The sequence below is a fragment of the Rutilus rutilus genome, assembly GCF_951802725.1.
Source record: "Rutilus rutilus genome assembly, chromosome: 18".
Classification (NCBI taxonomy): domain Eukaryota; kingdom Metazoa; phylum Chordata; class Actinopteri; order Cypriniformes; family Leuciscidae; genus Rutilus; species Rutilus rutilus.
Window position 1 is genome coordinate 13,182,934 of NC_140231.1, and position 17,004 is coordinate 13,199,937.

The window sequence follows — 17,004 nt, forward strand, 5'->3', positions numbered from 1 at the left end:
TGACAATGAAACTATCATCTAGGCTACCAGACGGTTACACTGCGAAATCCACATTTTCACGTAATTGGCACGTGGCATGTGTTATAATTTCCTAGTAATTATATAGTTTGGGGGCAAAATCAGCCATCATTATTTCAACGTATTTTAAACAATTGTGTGGAATTGAAGTGGGATTTCTGGTGAAAAACTACATCACCCATGATTCTACAGAGAAATCTCCACCAATCAGGGCATCGCGTCAAAAAATGCACCCAAAAAAAATTAAAAAATAAAAATTTATTGTCATAATGCTTCAAGGGATTGTAGTTCTTCCGGGAAGTATGCAGTCATGGACCTTTGTCTTGTCAGATTCTCAAATAAAAACTTCTTCAGAATCAAAGTTTGTAATGTGATTGACCTCGTAGCTGATTGATTTGGTTCATGGCTTTCTAACTCCAAAACGTCAACTTTTTAAAAACACCTATGTTGGAAAAAGCAACTTAAAAGACACACCTTTGATACGTCCTGACAAGCAGTAAGCTTGTCAAAAGCTGACATGGGTTCTTAATAGTAATATACAGCTATATGGTACTGCCAAGACAGGTTCCCTCAGGAATTTTCAATGGGTTCGTAGTTCAATTTAAGAGTGTGACAGTGTGTCATTTATGTTGTTGAACGCTTCATGTCTCTCCTCTGATTGGCTACATCGCTACATTTGAAGTGACAAACAAGGTGGTAGGAGTCTGGCCATGAACACGCCACATTATCTTCAATAGACAAAGCTACAGAAGACTTCAATCATCGCTGTATAAAATATTTAGAGTGGCACTGCCACTCTTTTGTATCATGACAAAGAGATTGCGAGGGCGATCATTGACATTTTTAAATGTATACTTTGATAAGAGGGGCATAAAAGCAGCAAAGCCTTTAGTAAATGTGTGGCCTTGAAATTCGAGAGGTACTGCATCCCATTAATGGCCCCTTGTTTCCAGACAGGTCTGCTCATTAGTAACTGAACAGCCTGAATACTCCCTACCTCAGCAAAAACGCATGCAGTGAGTGCCCTTGTCTGCTGAGATAGTGAAGTTTGTTCAATTCTTCAGCTGCACTTCATGGGAGGCAGATAAAGACAATTGATCATGTTACATTATGGTGCAAAAAAAAAAGGATGTTGGGTAAACTTCACATCATAAATAACTGAGGGGTTAGGAACAGCCATTAACTTGAAACCAAATGCAGACAATTCTGTGTTTGGATCTACAAAATAAATCAATAAAAATCACTTCTTACCCAAAATATGTATGACATATCAATTTTTAATATACTTTAAAGGCAGCGGTCAAAGCATTTTGTACAACTTCAGTGCAAAACAAATTTGGACTTGGAAAAAACAAACAAAAGTCATCTTGTTGCGTCATCTCGTGCAACTACAGAAAGCAAAAAAGGTTACTGTATTGCAACATATACAAATTAAATATACACGGTCCATGCATTTATGCACAGCCTCTATAGCTAAATTCATGTATGTGAAAGAATGAAAGCGTGTGTGTGTGTGTGTGTGTGTGTGTGTGTGTGTGTAATCTGAGTGTGGCTCAAGCCATAAGTGCGTCACAGTCCAGGTTTGGAGTTGATGTCCAACTTTCACAAACGACAGTTTTCCTCTCAGCCCGATTTGAAGAGTAGAATGGCTACTTGACCCAAGTAAAAGTAGATGAAATGCTTCGTTTCATGCGTCACGTAACTGCCAAAGTTCCGTCCCACAATACAATGCCATGTTGGATTATACTTCTTATCAAACTCCTGTTGAAAAGCAAGAACAGTAATGTACACTTTAGTAAGACCAACAGAATTGAACATTCTGGAACAGTGGTTCTCAATCACGGGCCCCAAGATTACTTAAAATGATAGACAAAACAAGCATGAAAAGAAGCTAAAACAACTTATTTTTTATAACAAATATACATCTTTCTATTATTGTTGTGGCCTTCAAGTAAAAAAATGTTGAGATCCACTGATCCCTAGAAGGACCGCAGGGGTCTTCAAACTTGCTCAGACCTATAACATGTAATGTCTACATACTTTATGGTGCTTATATTGCATATCCATTAAAATAATCATTAATAATGTACATACACTTGTCATTCAAATTTAATTTGACAATACATTTTAATGTGAGGGGCATTTAGCTGAACATTAGCTTCAAAGTTTTGAAGTGCATTAGCTAGTTTAACTTATGTTGATGTATACAAATAATTTGAGACCAAACAATAACTGAGCCCTGCTTTACTGAATATTTCTAAGAAGCAAGACAGAGTAGGAAACGAAATCTTAAAGATAACATATTGTTGATGAAGTCTGTGGAGGTGTCAATCATAAACGTTCTGTGGATGACCTTTTTGATATATGCAGCAATGTCTTTCTCAATATTGTACTTCTCCATGGCCTGTGTGGCACAATCCACTGCGTCCTGCTGCATGTCCTCAGACATATCAGCGTTCTTTATTACTGCCTTCCTGTCAGTCATGATGGCTGTGAATATGAAGAAAGAGAAAACGCAAAGGAGATTCACTGACCATCTCTTATAAAGTCAGAAGAACAAGGAAGAACCTGGACCATCAAGCTGAGTTAGCCTTTTAAAGGAGAACTCGGCAACTCTAGCGAACTCTAGTCACTTCTTCGCTGATTTTCCCTTTTGTTGTCGCATGTTTTCCCCACGAGCTCCCCCTACAGCTGTGGGGGGGCGTATATTTCACAACACGGTCGTAAAAAACTCACTTGCGGCGGCCTCCTCCCCCTCTCTACCGCTGCTCATGTGCGTTTGTTATGATCGGAGCAAGCCAACTGTATCGTGTGGAGCTATGTCTACCGAGGTGGGTAATCTGGTAATACATCATACATGCATGTGTGTTTATGTCGAATTGTCGTAAAGCAATTCGTGTTTCGCGCTCGTTCTCGTTCTCGCTTCTCACGAGACTTCCTATTTCTATCTTGCCGGGACGGTAGTCCCCAAGTTGCAAGGTTGGTTTTCCGCCTGGGAACGCTGGGGGGAGCGGGGAAAGTCACCAGTATCACCAGAACAGGTTGTTTAACCATCCAAATGAATTCTAGACAGTTTTATTAAGTTAAAAAAGTTACCAAGTTCTCCTTTAAAATCAAAAGCTTTGTCGTTTAACAGTGCCCCTACCATCATCAAACAGAATTGGGGAAAAAAAGGTTTCCCGAACACCTTTTTTTTTTTTTTTGGCTGCCATGTGTCAGGCAAACAGATAGTCCCGCCCCTCAAATGGTTTAGCCAATGCTGTGGTTTCAGGATGTCAACAAATCTTAAAGGGCTAGTTCACCAAAACATATAAAATGTGTCATCATTTACTCTCCCTCATGTTGTTCCAAACCTGTGTGAGTTTCTTTCTTCTGTTGAACACAAAAGTCATTTTGAAGAATGTTGGTAATCAAACAGTTGACGGTAGCCAATGACTTCAATTGTATTTTTTTCCTACAATGAAAGTCAATGTCTACCTTCAACTGTTTGATTACCAACATTCTTCAAAATATCTTTTTATGTTCAACAGAAGATAGAAACTCATACAGGTTTAGAACAACATGAGGGAGAGTAAATATGACAAGTTTCATTTTTGGTTGAACATAATTCTGTCACAACCAACCAACGGCTTACTTATTATTTAAGTTTATTACACAATACATATATAGTTTCAAAGCAGCATACAGAATATGCTTGTTTCAAATCTTACAATTAGGAAGTATTCTGTTATCAACCAGAGATGAGTGTATAATAAATGTTCATATAGCAGTAATATACAGCAATACTAATAATACATGTTATGCTCTTAGTTAACGTCACGTATTCAGTTAATCAGACACACAAACGCAATTACAACTTGTGCTCATAATGATTACAAAATAAGGATAAAATACAATACAAGGATAATATTTGACAGTTTAATGTTATTATAGTTGACTGCCTATTAAGTTAAGAACGTATTTTAATATCAGAAAATTACTTCTTTTTTTTTTTATGTTGACAAGGCCAAACTTGATTACCTGTGTAGACAAATAAATAAAGATGATTATTTTTAAAGCTCATAATGTTCGCTTGCATCAAAAGCTCTGCTGTTATTCTTGGCCAAGACAGCAACTTCAAAAATTTGACTTCACTTACAAATAAATAGAAATGGGCCTGAAACACTATAATTGCTTGCCAGTTCTTTTAATGGCAAATACAGATGTAAACGGTCTACCTCTGGGACCTGTCTGAGTTTACGGAGTCATCCATCTTTCCAATCAGCTTATAAAGGAACTAGTGCATCTACTAAAAATGAAAACGTGCAGTCATGATTTGACAAAAAGGAGGCCACCTCAATCAGCTCCCTCTACAAAAGACTCTCAGGCACTCAGTGTTGGGCCCAGGAGAGGGTGGAGGTTGATGAAATCCATTCAGTGAGAAGGACGTATGAGAAAGCACAGATCTTTATCCAGTTCGATTTACTGAAAATAAACTAAACCAAGGCCTAATGCATATGCAACAGAGAGGTCAGATACATCAGAGACATATCAAATCATTTGCATTCAGTAAACTGCCATTTAGAATTAGCGATTGGCCGATATTGTTTTTGACTCATGAAGCTAAAGTGTGCAATTTAACTTTCTTCTATACCTGCTTAGCATGCAGATAAATCTAAAAAAGTCAAAACAAAACTGGCTCAACCAATCGCATAAGTTTAGGGTGGGACTATTTGTTTAACTGGCCAATAGCACATGGGGGCGTGTTTGAAAAAAATGTGGCCAGTAACCTTTAAGTAGAATTTAAATATTAGTTTCATTTCTGCTTTTTAGACAATAACTAAAAAACAAAACCAATTTGTACATTAGTATTTGTATAATAATAATCAGCTGAAGTGCGTAAATTTAATTTTCTCCTATCCCTGTATAGTATTCAGATAAAACTTAAGAGCCGTTTACACGACACCGTTTTTCAACTAAAAACGGAAAACTTTTTATGCGTTTTGGCCATTCATTTACGCAACAACAGCGTTTTGGGGGCATAAAAACGCAAACTTTTGAAAACAACACAGGTATCGTCCCCACGTAAACAACGAAAAACACGAATTTGTGAAAACGATGTCAAGCGCATGCACATTATATGTTCAGTCTATAGGCGTGTATTGTTTCTTTACAAAGTGACATCGCCAACTACTGGCCAGGCAGAATACAGTGATGGTTTTCGCAGATCTATGTGAACGGGAGAGTTTTGACAACATTGTCGCCTGTACGCGGGAAAAAAAGCAAAGGAAAAACGTTTCCGGTTTTAGCACATCGTTGCCGTGTAAACGGACCCTCAAATCTATTTGTAGGTTAATTTCCCTCAACAGTTTAAACAATGTGTTACTGTCAAAAGTGACTCACAAATCACATAAGTTTGGTTCTTTGGGGCGGGACTATTTGTTTGACTGACCAATGGCACATAGGAGGCATGTTCGAAAAAAAATCTTTCCATTTGAATATCAAGTAACTGATTTATGTATAATTTTACAATTAGTTAAATTAATAAAAAATTAAATCTCACTTGTAATGAGACTTGCTACTTTTTGGCAGATCTGATAACCAAAGTAGAATAGTGTGAATTATCTGTAAAAATATCAGCCAAACCGATTATCGGGCTATTAAAACAATAACGTACAAAGGCTAAATGCTCCAAGCAGTTGCATAAGTAACAAGACGCATGAGTTAAGAATTCAATTTCATTGGGCCGAATGAAAGTGGGAGTAAATTATGCTGCAAAGCACAATTAATAATTCACACAGCACAGGTGTCTGCCTTTGATAAGGTCATGTAGAGGGAATCACAGAAGGCTGATGTTTTGTTATATTTGTTGCAAGCTGTAGCCATTTTTTTTTTTTTTTTTTCACGGCAAATTGGAGTAACTTTCACCTAAGTGCTGCCATAAAACAGGCTTTGGCTGGACTCTGGTGCCCACAGATGAGTCCATTAAAGCCATACGGTGGTGATGTGTGTCCTCAGCATCTGCTCTCATATGATTGGCAGAATTACGTAATATTTTTCTCCAGACGCCGAGCACTTGTAACTTTCATTTCACGCCACCGCCCTAATTATTCTCGATAAAAACAATCTGCGTAGAATATTTCCTCTCAAAAGCGTCTATGAACTCCGCATCCAACAATAATAATAATCATTTAAAATGCGAACGTCTAATAGAATTGCTGCAAAGTACAGGTAGCGGCTCGTGCTGCGTCCATGATGCTTCATCTGAATACAGTACTAATTGCTAAACTTCACCACATGCATCTAGATGTTTGAATACATTATTTTTCTCACAAGCTATATGGTCAACACGTCGGATGCATGCATAGTAATTAAATCCACACTGCTCACCCTCTTTTGATTCTTTTACACTGGAATACTGTTTAGCTCAGGCTTTTTTTGAGCCGCTGCGTTCACGCTTGACTTCACTAACCACTATGTCAGTCGTAAGTAACTCTACCCATGCGGCTGTGCTCGTAACTCACATCCAACTTAGCGTCACTAGACCCGAGGTGACCCCGCCCACCGCACTGCACCGGCTCTCTGATTGGCTCGCGTAGAGCCTCTCCCCGCGTGTTACGAGCGTTTTCCACTAGCTTCTCACTGCCCGCATTTTATTTCATCCCACAATGCACCAGGGCTCCCACATCCTCGGGCCAAAGGTATTGATTCCTGTGAGGTATTACTGGATCTACTTACCCCACTATATGAGGTCAAGTTTGTATGTAACTTAGTGGTTACTTAAGTGACGTTCCTTACCTTAAATATTGTGCAGACTGTTCACTTTTGGAATTAACCAAGGACAATTTTATCATTTCATTCATCTATGAGTTCACATATTCTACTGCTACATGGGAAGACAAATGTAAAAAATGTTGTTTTAATGTGGCACTACTTAGATGTACCGATATATATCGGCTATCGTGTTGCTCTTTAGCTTAGTACTACCATTGAAAAACCCTTATTGGTCCACTACACATATGAATAGAATTTAATTTATCTTGATATAAATTAAATAAATAAACAAGAATAAATCTTGATTTATCAGATGTAAACTTTACATCTGTATAAATTACCTCAATCTAGTGTGTCAGGCATTTCATAGACACTAAATACTACAATGTATCAGAGTTACTGATTCCGCTAAGATAAGTTACTGATTTCTAGAAAAAATTAAGCAGAGAACAAAACACTTTAATTGAACATTCAATCTTTATTTAAAGAAGGGTTAAAGAGAGAAAAAAAAAAACACTTCAATTTAGAAATATAAAGTAGTCAATTGTGGGGGCAAAGAAACACCACTGCCAACACAGCAAATGCCAACAAATGTTATTTGAAAAGTAATTTTTTGAAACCCTAAATAAACTACAGCATCCCCCTCAAAAAGTGCCTATTATCCCACCCTCCCACTAATTCCCCTCTATTTACCACGCTCCTCATGCCGATTCCATCCAAACTGATCCAGCCTTCTGGTTCCTTGCTCTGCTCCTGTTTATACCGAAAAACTCATCTCACAAAAACAAAAGAGGCACCTGGATCCCTTCTGCGCGCGCATCATTTGGGCTCCACGGAAAAAGAAAAAAATGAATTTGGTTCTAGAGAAGCCAATTACGACGTCAAGTATCCTTTAACTGTGGTTTGGTGGGGGGAATGCGGGGCTGGGGTTGGGATCCTCTCCTATGGTTCCCGCTCCCGGTAAATTGATCCCGCTCCTTGTATGTATCCATCCTTATCCTAAGCCTAATTCTGCTCCTGATCCTGAACTGATCCAATGATCCGGCTCCAAGGATCGGGACACAGTGAGCCCCTCCTCCAATCCAAACCTTTAAATACCAGCAAAATCAAAAAGAGGGAGGTAACAAGTTAGAATCACAGCTAAATAAAGAGCTTCTATCATTTAAAGCTTCTATAAATTGATCATAGGAGCGGTATTTTAATTATTTATTTTTCCGTTTTTTTTGTGTGTATATGACAAAAAAAGGATACCAGACTAGGATATGCTCCGGAAGAAATTTAAAGCACCTCCTAAACACATTAAATTGTGCTTATTTCATTGAAAAAACGAGCAAAACTAACCTAAAACAGACACTTTCTCTTGACAAATACACAATTTACATGAGAACAACTGCACATGGCAAGCCTTTATCTTGTCTAGTGATAAGTCTACATAGGAGATCAATAGTGGCCAAATCCCAGTACATTTTGGACAACAGGCAAAAAATGTTTTTGGATTTAAAAACGAAACACCCCCAAAAAAACAAAAACAAAACAATGCTGTCTTAATGTACGCACAAGCATTGCAACATCCAGACAGTACACATGCATGCTTAGCAGCAATGACCAGTAAGAAAAGGTAAATTAAATGGGGAAGGGGAGTGTCGTGAAAAGAGGAAGAATGGCAAAGCAAAACTAATGTGTTACTGAACTAAGACAGTCCAGGGTACTGGAAGTCTGCTGAAAAACAACAACTGCCTTTTTGAAGGTGACTAAAGCCGCTTGCCGTCATACCATTGCCTCCTTAAATGAAATGCCTGCTCCTCCTCCTCCAAATATCCTAATATGAATGAACTGTGCTTCAAAATCCTTTATTCCAAAGCTTTCTTTAATCCTGCTCTTCTGTTGTCTATAGAAAGACATGAAAAGGTAAAAGTAGAACAGTTTTCCAACAAAATACTCCCACCCCAGAGAAAGCCAACAATGAAGCATTGTTAACAAAATAAAACAGTAGCAATTAATCCATCCCAAATACAACTATTTAAAGCATTTCAACATTTCCCTTGTGTCAAATATAGTACAAGGGATGAGTATGAAGATCCAGTTAAAATGGGAATGCAAGACAAACAAACAACGGGGTCATGGGATAGGAGACGACGACAACAAAAAAAAGATTGACAGGGGAGGAAAGGAGAGAAAGGGGAACATCCACTTAGCTACATGTAGCTGTCATTAGCAAAATGACAGTCAAGTAATAAAAAAAACAAAAAAACAAACAACCAAAAAGCTAACAAACCAAAGATGAGAGATAGCAAACTGGGGGAAATGGAGAGACGAAACAAGTCAAGAGAGCAATGAAGTACAACAGTGGGTCCGATAGAGGGCGACACAGGGTGTATATGATTGTGGCCAGCCAACTAGCTGGAATGTGGATGTTTAGGTGCGGGAACGGGAGCGGCTGTGGCGGGGCGAGTAACGTGGTGATCCTCGGCTGCGGCGCGGAGAGTAGCTGCGACTGCGGCTGTTGCTCCTGCTGCGACTCCTGCTGCGGCTGCGTGAGCGCGAGCGCCCATAACTGGGGCTGCGCGGGCCATCCACCTTTACACGGATGTAAGCCGTCTCCCCCTGAGAAACACATAACGCAACACTTTCTAAAGACGAACTACCAGATGTTAGGTTACTCCTAATTCATGGCTCAATCTAAGATAGATTATTTTTTTATTTTTTTTCAGATTTAGCGCAACATCAAATTACAGTTCCTTCTATATGTGGCCACTGACAAAATCACTTACATTCAAAAGATCCATTCCATGGATCCTCCTAGTCCATGTGGCTCCATCATGGGTCTCTGACATCAAGCTTACCTTGATGTTCCCAAATCCTTAAGCTATGCCCTGTCCTGTCCTGTCCTGTCCAATGGCGGTCTATGTTTACAAACTCACACCTACCTCATGTGACCGGAACTTAGTGTTATCCAGCTTTCGAACGGCGTAGGTCATGTCTTCTTTGCGCACAAACTCCACAACGCCGGTGCCATCTCGGAAAACGTCAGCATAACATACATCACCTGCTTCACGCATGTGATCCTTAAGGTCCTGCCAGCTGCCACTTGGAGGAAGTCCTGAAGAAAAAAAAAAAAAAAGACAATCGTAACCATTAAATAAGTAGATCTTTCTTTTTATGAACAGCACAAGAATCATAACGCAAGTAACTGCCTTCAGTAATGAAAGGGAATCGTTTAGAATAAACCAGTTTGAGGAAGTAGGACAGGAAATGATTGTTCCTGTGCACCTGGGTTTGTTTGACTGCGCCGTTCAGTTCTTTTAGGATGTGAATGCTGTTTAGTGGTCAACCGAAATGTATTTTTTGCCCAATTCCATTATCTTATAGGTCTATATCAGCTTTATATCGGTTCTTATGTTGCACTATTTCATTTAAAGATAGTAGCAATTTCTGAAACTACATTTATATTAATTTTATATAAGATTTCGTAAAAATCATTACAAATAAATCATTTGAAAATCTGAACAAAAAAACAAAACAATTATATATATATAAAAATCTTATAATAGTATTTTTTACAAATAAAAAAGTGCTAGAAAAACATAACACTAGCGCTGGGTAAAAAAAAAAGAAGAAAAATTATTGCTTTTATTGATTTTAATCGATTCTCATTTTTATGAACTGATAGATTCTTAAATCCCAAGAATCGATCTTTTAGTCTATGCTGTTTTCAGCTGATGAACAAAACATTGTAGCACGTCTCCCATCCAATAAATCGCAATACGCTTTATGCTGTTACTTTAGATATGAAACAAAGTCACAGTGTTCACATTTGGTCCATTTTATTATGAAACATTCAAACAATAAATACCGTTTTGGCGCTCTTTAATGTGGCGTCATGCTGTAGCGCCTCAGTTCAAGCGAAGCGGCAGCGTGGAGCGCACGTGAACTGATCATCTCTTCAGCTTTACTACTAGTTACAGCACGAAACAAACATGAATGAACATCAGAAGGTTGTTGAAATCTTGAAAGATACAGTAACAACTTACCGAAATCTGTATCACTGCCACAGCCACCATTTAAATGTTTAAATTTCAAAAGACGAATTGGAGTAGAAACATAATTATGTAATTATATAGTTAGTATTATAACTTTGTTATTATAAAAACTTCCTTGTGTGTAATTTAAGTGTTTGCATACAAATCAGGGGCCGTATTCACAAAGAATTTTAAGGCTAAAAGTAGCTCCTAACTGGCGAATTTAGGAGCAACTCCTAAAAATAATGGGCGTGTCACTCGTAACTTTAGGACTCCTAATTTTTTTGACTAAGAGTAATTCACGAAGCATTTTAGCCCTAAAAGTAGCACCTAAGCCTGGGACAGCTTAAAAGAAGTCGAGAGGACTCCTAACTCACTAAGACCTTCACAAACCGCTTTTTGTGGCATTTCACGTTGCGATGTTTTGAAATGCGTATGCGGCGGCTACAGGAGCTTCCAATCGCGAGGGAACAATTTTGCATTGTAGGCATAACTAGGGATGCAATAACGCCACCACCAACAACTAAAACTAGGCTACTCATTGCATGTAAACTAATTGTAACGTTTCATTGTAAATCAAATTAAAATGTTCTTCTCTTTGCAAACGTAGGCAGAGGCATATAGTGACAGATTAATTCAATAATGTTGCAAAGATATTGCATCAATCCATATGTTTCATTAGGCTACTAGGCTATTTGTTTTGCCTTACTCTTTATTCATTTAGGCTATTTATTCAGTTATCCATCATCTTCCGTCCTTCGCACTACTTGTGTAGCGCACGCATTCTCAGACCTGTCACCTGTCACTCATCATCGTAGGGGAGGGGTTTGGAATCATTCCCGCGTTACAATCATCAGCCAATCAAGGTGGTCACTTCAGTCAAGCTCGTGCATGAGTAATGACGTCATCCATAGCAACGAAGACTCACTCTTAGTTTAGGAGTTGTCATTTTTCTTTACTAAGAGTAGGTCTGAAAGGCGTTGTGAATAACTTTTAAGAGAAAACTCCTAGCTAAAATCTTTTAGTGCGATTTAGGAGTACTCCTAGTGGTAAGATAAAATGCTTTGTGAATACGGCCCCAGGTCATTTTAACCTTCAATATTCTAGTAATGTAGTATCAACTGACTGTATAGTTTACAACATTAGAGATTTTTTTTCTCTTTTCCCTTGAGAAGATTTACTATGTACTGTACCTGATATATATCCAAAATCAAAATTCGAAATTGAACTGTGGAATGTGTGTCGAAACCCAGCCCTAGTAAACACTGTAACCAAAAGTGCAGTAATCTGGTGTGCACTAGGGATGTGTGAGACTAGCCGACTAGTTACGATACTGCTGCTGCTAGTCGACTATACTAGTTTTTTGTTATTGTTTTGCTTTATATTTTTACATTTAAATTACTGTCATGTTAATGTTACATCTTGAAATTAACATATTTTGTAAAGTGTATATCTGCAGCGGAAAACAAAATCATTTAGTTTCCATTTAAAACGGTATTGATATTAGTCGTGTGCACTGGGAATTGTATTTTCTCAAAGATCAGGTAAAAGTAATTTTAAATACAGTACACAGTAAATATGACATGGCAGACAACTAGATGTGGCACAGCATAGTTTCAAATCAAAGATTTAAAGTCGCTTGCTCTTGCATCTCCAGTGACAGCCGAACTCTCCTGTCTGCATCCAATTCACACGGCTTGAATCCTCCACACAAACAGACCCACACGCGCAGAGTTCACACAGGCTATGCACACAAGAAGATCTATCAGCGGGATTCACAGAGGTTCGTGAGGTTCATGGCATTACATTTTTCAAAGATTTGTTTAAAATTCTCACAGTATATGAAAAAACATTTGTCTTTCAGTTATTACACAGAACTGTTAAACTAAGACGGTAAGCTAATGAAGATGGAGAATGGGAGCTCACGTAAATCTGGGCTGTCAAAATAAAAGTCAAGGCCAAACATGAGAAACAATCTTGCCAATATTTCAATTGAACACTGGCACTGTTTTATGAACTATACCAGTCTGCTTTAAAAACTGAAATCCTGTACGACTTGCTGCTAAACCGTACTAAACCGTGGAAGTAAACCACTATCGATGACGTATGATTTCATAAACCTGTGTGTTCTCTCACTCACTTTCCTGACGCACTTCAAGCAAAGAGAATGTATATCTAATTTCTGCTCACCTTGAGCGTTCTTTACAACATCTGCAGTACATACAGTTGTGGTCAGAATTAAATGGCACCCCTGGGCAAATATGACACGTTCTGAAATAAATGTTTTTCTCCAAAACATTTATTATAAATAATTATTCTATTAGAATATATTCTAATATTCTATATTTTGTTCGTTCATGGGCATGGCACAATGCTTCTCCTGGTTTCCACATCAGCGTTGTTTGATCTGACATATGTGGTTTATAACAGAGAATTCTGCGCCGAATTCGAAGATCTCACTGCAATGTTATTAATTCTGCGGTGAATTCAAACGATTTCTCACTGGATCTCCCAGCGCTGTGTAGTAACGGTGTCGCGTGATCGAGATCGGCCCGTGAGGACACCTGCTCTGAGTTTGCGATGCGCTGTCTAGGTCCACGCTGCGCAGCTCAAACGAGTAGCACAGTTTCGTTTCACTTTTGTTTTGATTGTCGTTTTATGTTCCTCATATGCAACATAAAAGGCAGCTCTTATCAGTTGGGCCAATGCGGTGGCTGCACCAGTGCGAACTCTAACAAAATTTAGTCGCACCGCCAGGAAAAAAGGTCACAAAATGTGATCATTTATTCGCAGTCTGGAGCCCTGTGTGAAGTCCAGAAGGTTCGCGAGCAATCAAACTCAAGTTCGGACCAAGCGATCAATCCAAGTGTGAAAGCACCCTATGTCACATGACAAAGATGTACTGCCCATTCCCTCACCTGACACTATGACCCTGTACTCCGAACGCCTGGATGGAGGGCCATATCTGCCTCTGGGAGCTCCAACGCCACCACCACCACCACCACCACCTCCACCTCTTCCACCTCCCCTGCCACTTCTCGGGAACTCCACTCGAAGACGATAGCCGTCATAGTCATAGCCATCTCGTCCATATACAGCATCCTCTGCATCTCTGCAGACATAAGAGGAAAAAAAAAAAATCAGTGGACAGAAAAATTATGCACAAATAATCCTCATGGTTCTCACGCGAGAAGATCGTTTGCGCATGCGCAGAAATACTCACAGAATCAAAACATGTTGACACATTTGGAAATGGTATTTCATGCAAAATTCTGAGCATTTCTACAGAGCACTTCTAAGTACACTGAATACTTGAGAGAGTTTTGCATACCTCTCAGAATTCTAGTTGAGCTGATATTAGATACATTATTTAACCAACCCTCCATCCATATAACGTTACTTCCCGTGTTATGACCTGACTGACAAGTTCGCGTGCTTTATACGAGTCCTTAAATTAGAGGACTAGTGTTTGCGTATAAACACGAATTTAAAGCATATGATGTGTTAAGAGACAGCATCGTCTTGTATTGTTGTTGCCAAATTCATTAACATGCGTCAGGGCAAGCTGGGTTTGCGTGTTTAACGTTAACGTTACCTCGGGTCCTCGAACTCCACGAATGCAAACGGTGGACCTCCTCTTCTGTTTTTAAGATCGATATCCCGAATGGCTCCGTATTTATAAAACACATCCTCTACGTCCTTGGTGCGAATGTCGGGGGGTAAATTACCCACGTAAATCCGACAGTCGTTGTTCCCTGCAGGCCCTCGAATTACACCGCCAGACATCTTTAGGCAGAAGTTACGCCAACGACGTTGATAATTTGTCCGTCAGGTGATATGAAAGAAATCCGTTAGCGCTGCTGGATCTATATAAATTCACAAACTAAAGTGCCAGATTATCTTCAAAACTATTATTTTTCAAGTATAAAAAACAATAAGATCTTTAACAATATGGCGACGTCCCCTTCACTCACCACACGCTCGCGACTGCGCGGAGGGGGAGGGGCGACGCCGCGCGGAAGGATAAAAGCGCGTGGCAGTAATTCGGCAGATTTTAAAAGTGCAGATTATTTTACATTGCATTTGCAAAGAGCGAATTTGATCGACTTCACAATTGGTATATCAACATCAATGTTATCCGAGTTTATAAACCCGTGTTTACTAATCTAAGGTTGGAACCCCATGTGTGGCGTATGTAACGTTATATAAGGATAAAACTGCTAAACTCATCCTTGGTATGAAGTATATCTATCTAGCCTATCTAGATACGGCCATTTTATCATTTTGTATGATGAACAGCTTTATTTTTGGACACCATCATGAGAATATTCTGGCAACATATTAAAACATGTCAATTTCTCATTGTCATATTTGCTGCTTCTTTATTATCTAGTTCCGGGGGTTTCAATCTTTTAGATGCCACGGACCCCCAAATATGATCATCCTAAAGCGAGGGACCACAATCCTAAAATTTAAAAGGTAGCTATACATTTTCATGTTAAAAGACCCAATTTAGGCCAATTTTATTTGGTGTACTATATTACACCAATTTAACATGCTATTTGTAAAATATTTAGTTTCTATTGATTCACTTTTTTTTTCTACTCAATTAGATTTAAAAAGAATAAATTAATAAAAATGACATTAAAATTAATTTAACAGAACTATAGTATGTATTTAGTTTGAAGGGGGTGGATTTACAACTCATCTTATATAATGAGCTGGAAATCATAGTTTTCTTAAAACCAATGTCCCTATTCTGGTATTTACACTGAACAAAATTATAAACGCAACACTTTTTGTTTTTGCCCCCATTTCTCATGAGCTGAACTCATGAACTGAACTTAGATCTTTCTAAGACTTTTTCTATGTACACAAAAGGCTCTCAAATATTGTTCACAAATCTGTCTAAATCTGTGTTAGTGAGCACTTCTCCTTTGCCGAGATAATCCATCGACCTCACAGGTGTGGCATATCAAGATGCTGATTATACAGCATGATTATTGCACAGGTGTGCCTTAGGCTGGCCACAATAAAAAGCCACTCTAAAATGTGCAGTTTTATCACACAGCACAATGCCACAGATGTCGCAAGTTTTGAGGGAGCGTGCAATTGGCATGCTGACTGCAGGAATGTCCACCAGAGCTATTGCCCATGAATTGAATGTTCATTTCTCTACCATAAGCCGTCTCCAAAGGCGTTTCAGAGAATTTGGCAGTACATCCAACCGGCCTCACAACTGCAGACCACGTGTAACCACACCAGCCCAGGACCTCCACATCCAGCATCTTCACCTCCAAGATCGTCTGAGACTAGCCATCCAGACAGCTGCTGCAACAATCAGTTTGCATAACCAAAGAATTTCTGCACAAACTGTCAGAAACCATCTCAGGGAAGCTCATCGTCGCCCTCATCGGGGTCTCGACCCGACTGCAGGTAGTCGTCGTCGTAACCGACTTGAGTGGGCAAATGCTCATTCGTCTGGCACTTTGGAGAGGTGTTCTCTTCACGGGTGAATCCCGGTTTTCACTGAACAGGGCAGATGGCAGACAGCGTGTATGGCGTTGTGTGGGTGAGCGGTTTGCTGATGTCAACGTTGTGGATCGAGTGGCCCATGGTGGCGGTGGGGTTCTGGTATGGGTAGGCGTATTTTTTGGACAGGCGTATGTTATGGACAACGAACACAGGTGCATTTTATTGATGGCATTTTGAATGCACAGAGATACCGTGACGAGATCCTGAGGCCCATTGTTGTGCCATTCATCCACGACCATCACCTCATGTTGCAGCATGATAATGCATGGCCCCATGTTGCAAAGATCTGTACACAATTCCTGGAAGCTGAAAACATCCCAGTTCTTACATGGCCAGCATACTCACTGGACATGTCACCCATTGAGCATGTTTGGGATGCTCTGGATCGGCGTATACAACAGCGTGTTCGAGGTCCTGCCAACATCCAGCAACTTCGCACAGCCATTGAAGAGGAGTGGACCAACATTCCACAGACCACAATCAACAACCTGATCAACTCTATGCGAAGGAGATGTTGCACTGTGTGAGGCAAATGGTGGTCACACCAGATACTGACTGGTTTTCAGACCCAGATCATCTTAATCATCTAAAAATGAGATGATCAGTAAGTTATGACATGTTTTTACATTGCTTTAACTCATCAAAATAACTTTCAACTTTAAGTTATACAAGCTTCAAC

At 39.3% G+C, this 17,004-nt stretch overlaps 2 protein-coding genes across 3 annotated transcripts; both read right to left on the reverse strand.

The window, feature by feature from the left end:
- Positions 1-1,277: 1,277 nt before the first annotated feature.
- On the reverse strand, positions 1,278-6,541 carry dynll2b (dynein, light chain, LC8-type 2b). Its single transcript, XM_084387774.1, has 3 exons — positions 6,388-6,541; positions 2,372-2,508; positions 1,278-1,779 (listed from the first exon to the last, which is right to left on the reverse strand). The coding sequence occupies exons 2-3, from the start codon at positions 2,501-2,503 to the stop codon at positions 1,642-1,644; spliced, it is 270 nt and encodes an 89-aa protein (XP_084243900.1). The 5' UTR covers positions 2,504-2,508; positions 6,388-6,541; the 3' UTR covers positions 1,278-1,641.
- A 688-nt stretch (positions 6,542-7,229) lies between these two features.
- srsf1b (serine and arginine rich splicing factor 1b) lies at positions 7,230-14,807 on the reverse strand. Of its 2 annotated transcripts, XR_014625286.1 has the most exons (5): positions 14,386-14,807; positions 13,709-13,902; positions 9,699-9,871; positions 8,545-9,375; positions 7,230-7,859 (listed from the first exon to the last, which is right to left on the reverse strand). XR_014625286.1 is itself a non-coding variant. In XM_084387879.1 (4 exons), the coding sequence occupies exons 1-4, from the start codon at positions 14,574-14,576 to the stop codon at positions 9,187-9,189; spliced, it is 747 nt and encodes a 248-aa protein (XP_084244005.1). In that variant the 5' UTR covers positions 14,577-14,807; the 3' UTR covers positions 7,230-9,186. The 2 variants fall into 2 exon arrangements, 1 of the variants encoding a protein (XP_084244005.1); XM_084387879.1 differs by having other exon boundaries at positions 7,230-9,375.
- Positions 14,808-17,004: the final 2,197 nt, after the last annotated feature.

Excerpts from the sequence above, each read along its gene's own strand:
- dynll2b (XM_084387774.1), bottom strand. The coding sequence starts at position 2,503 with ATGACTGACAGGAAGGCAGTAATAAAGAACGCTGATATGTCTGAGGAC. Across the intron at positions 1,780-2,371 it reads TTGCTGCATATATCAAAAAG|GAGTTTGATAAGAAGTATAA; the intron begins GTCATCCACAGA and ends GCTTTTCAACAG.
- srsf1b (XM_084387879.1), bottom strand. The coding sequence starts at position 14,576 with ATGTCTGGCGGTGTAATTCGAGGGCCTGCAGGGAACAACGACTGTCGG. Across the intron at positions 13,903-14,385 it reads GTGGAGTTCGAGGACCCGAG|AGATGCAGAGGATGCTGTAT; the intron begins GTAACGTTAACG and ends TTATGTCTGCAG. Across the intron at positions 9,376-9,698 it reads CTAAGTTCCGGTCACATGAG|GGGGAGACGGCTTACATCCG; the intron begins GTAGGTGTGAGT and ends TGTGTTTCTCAG.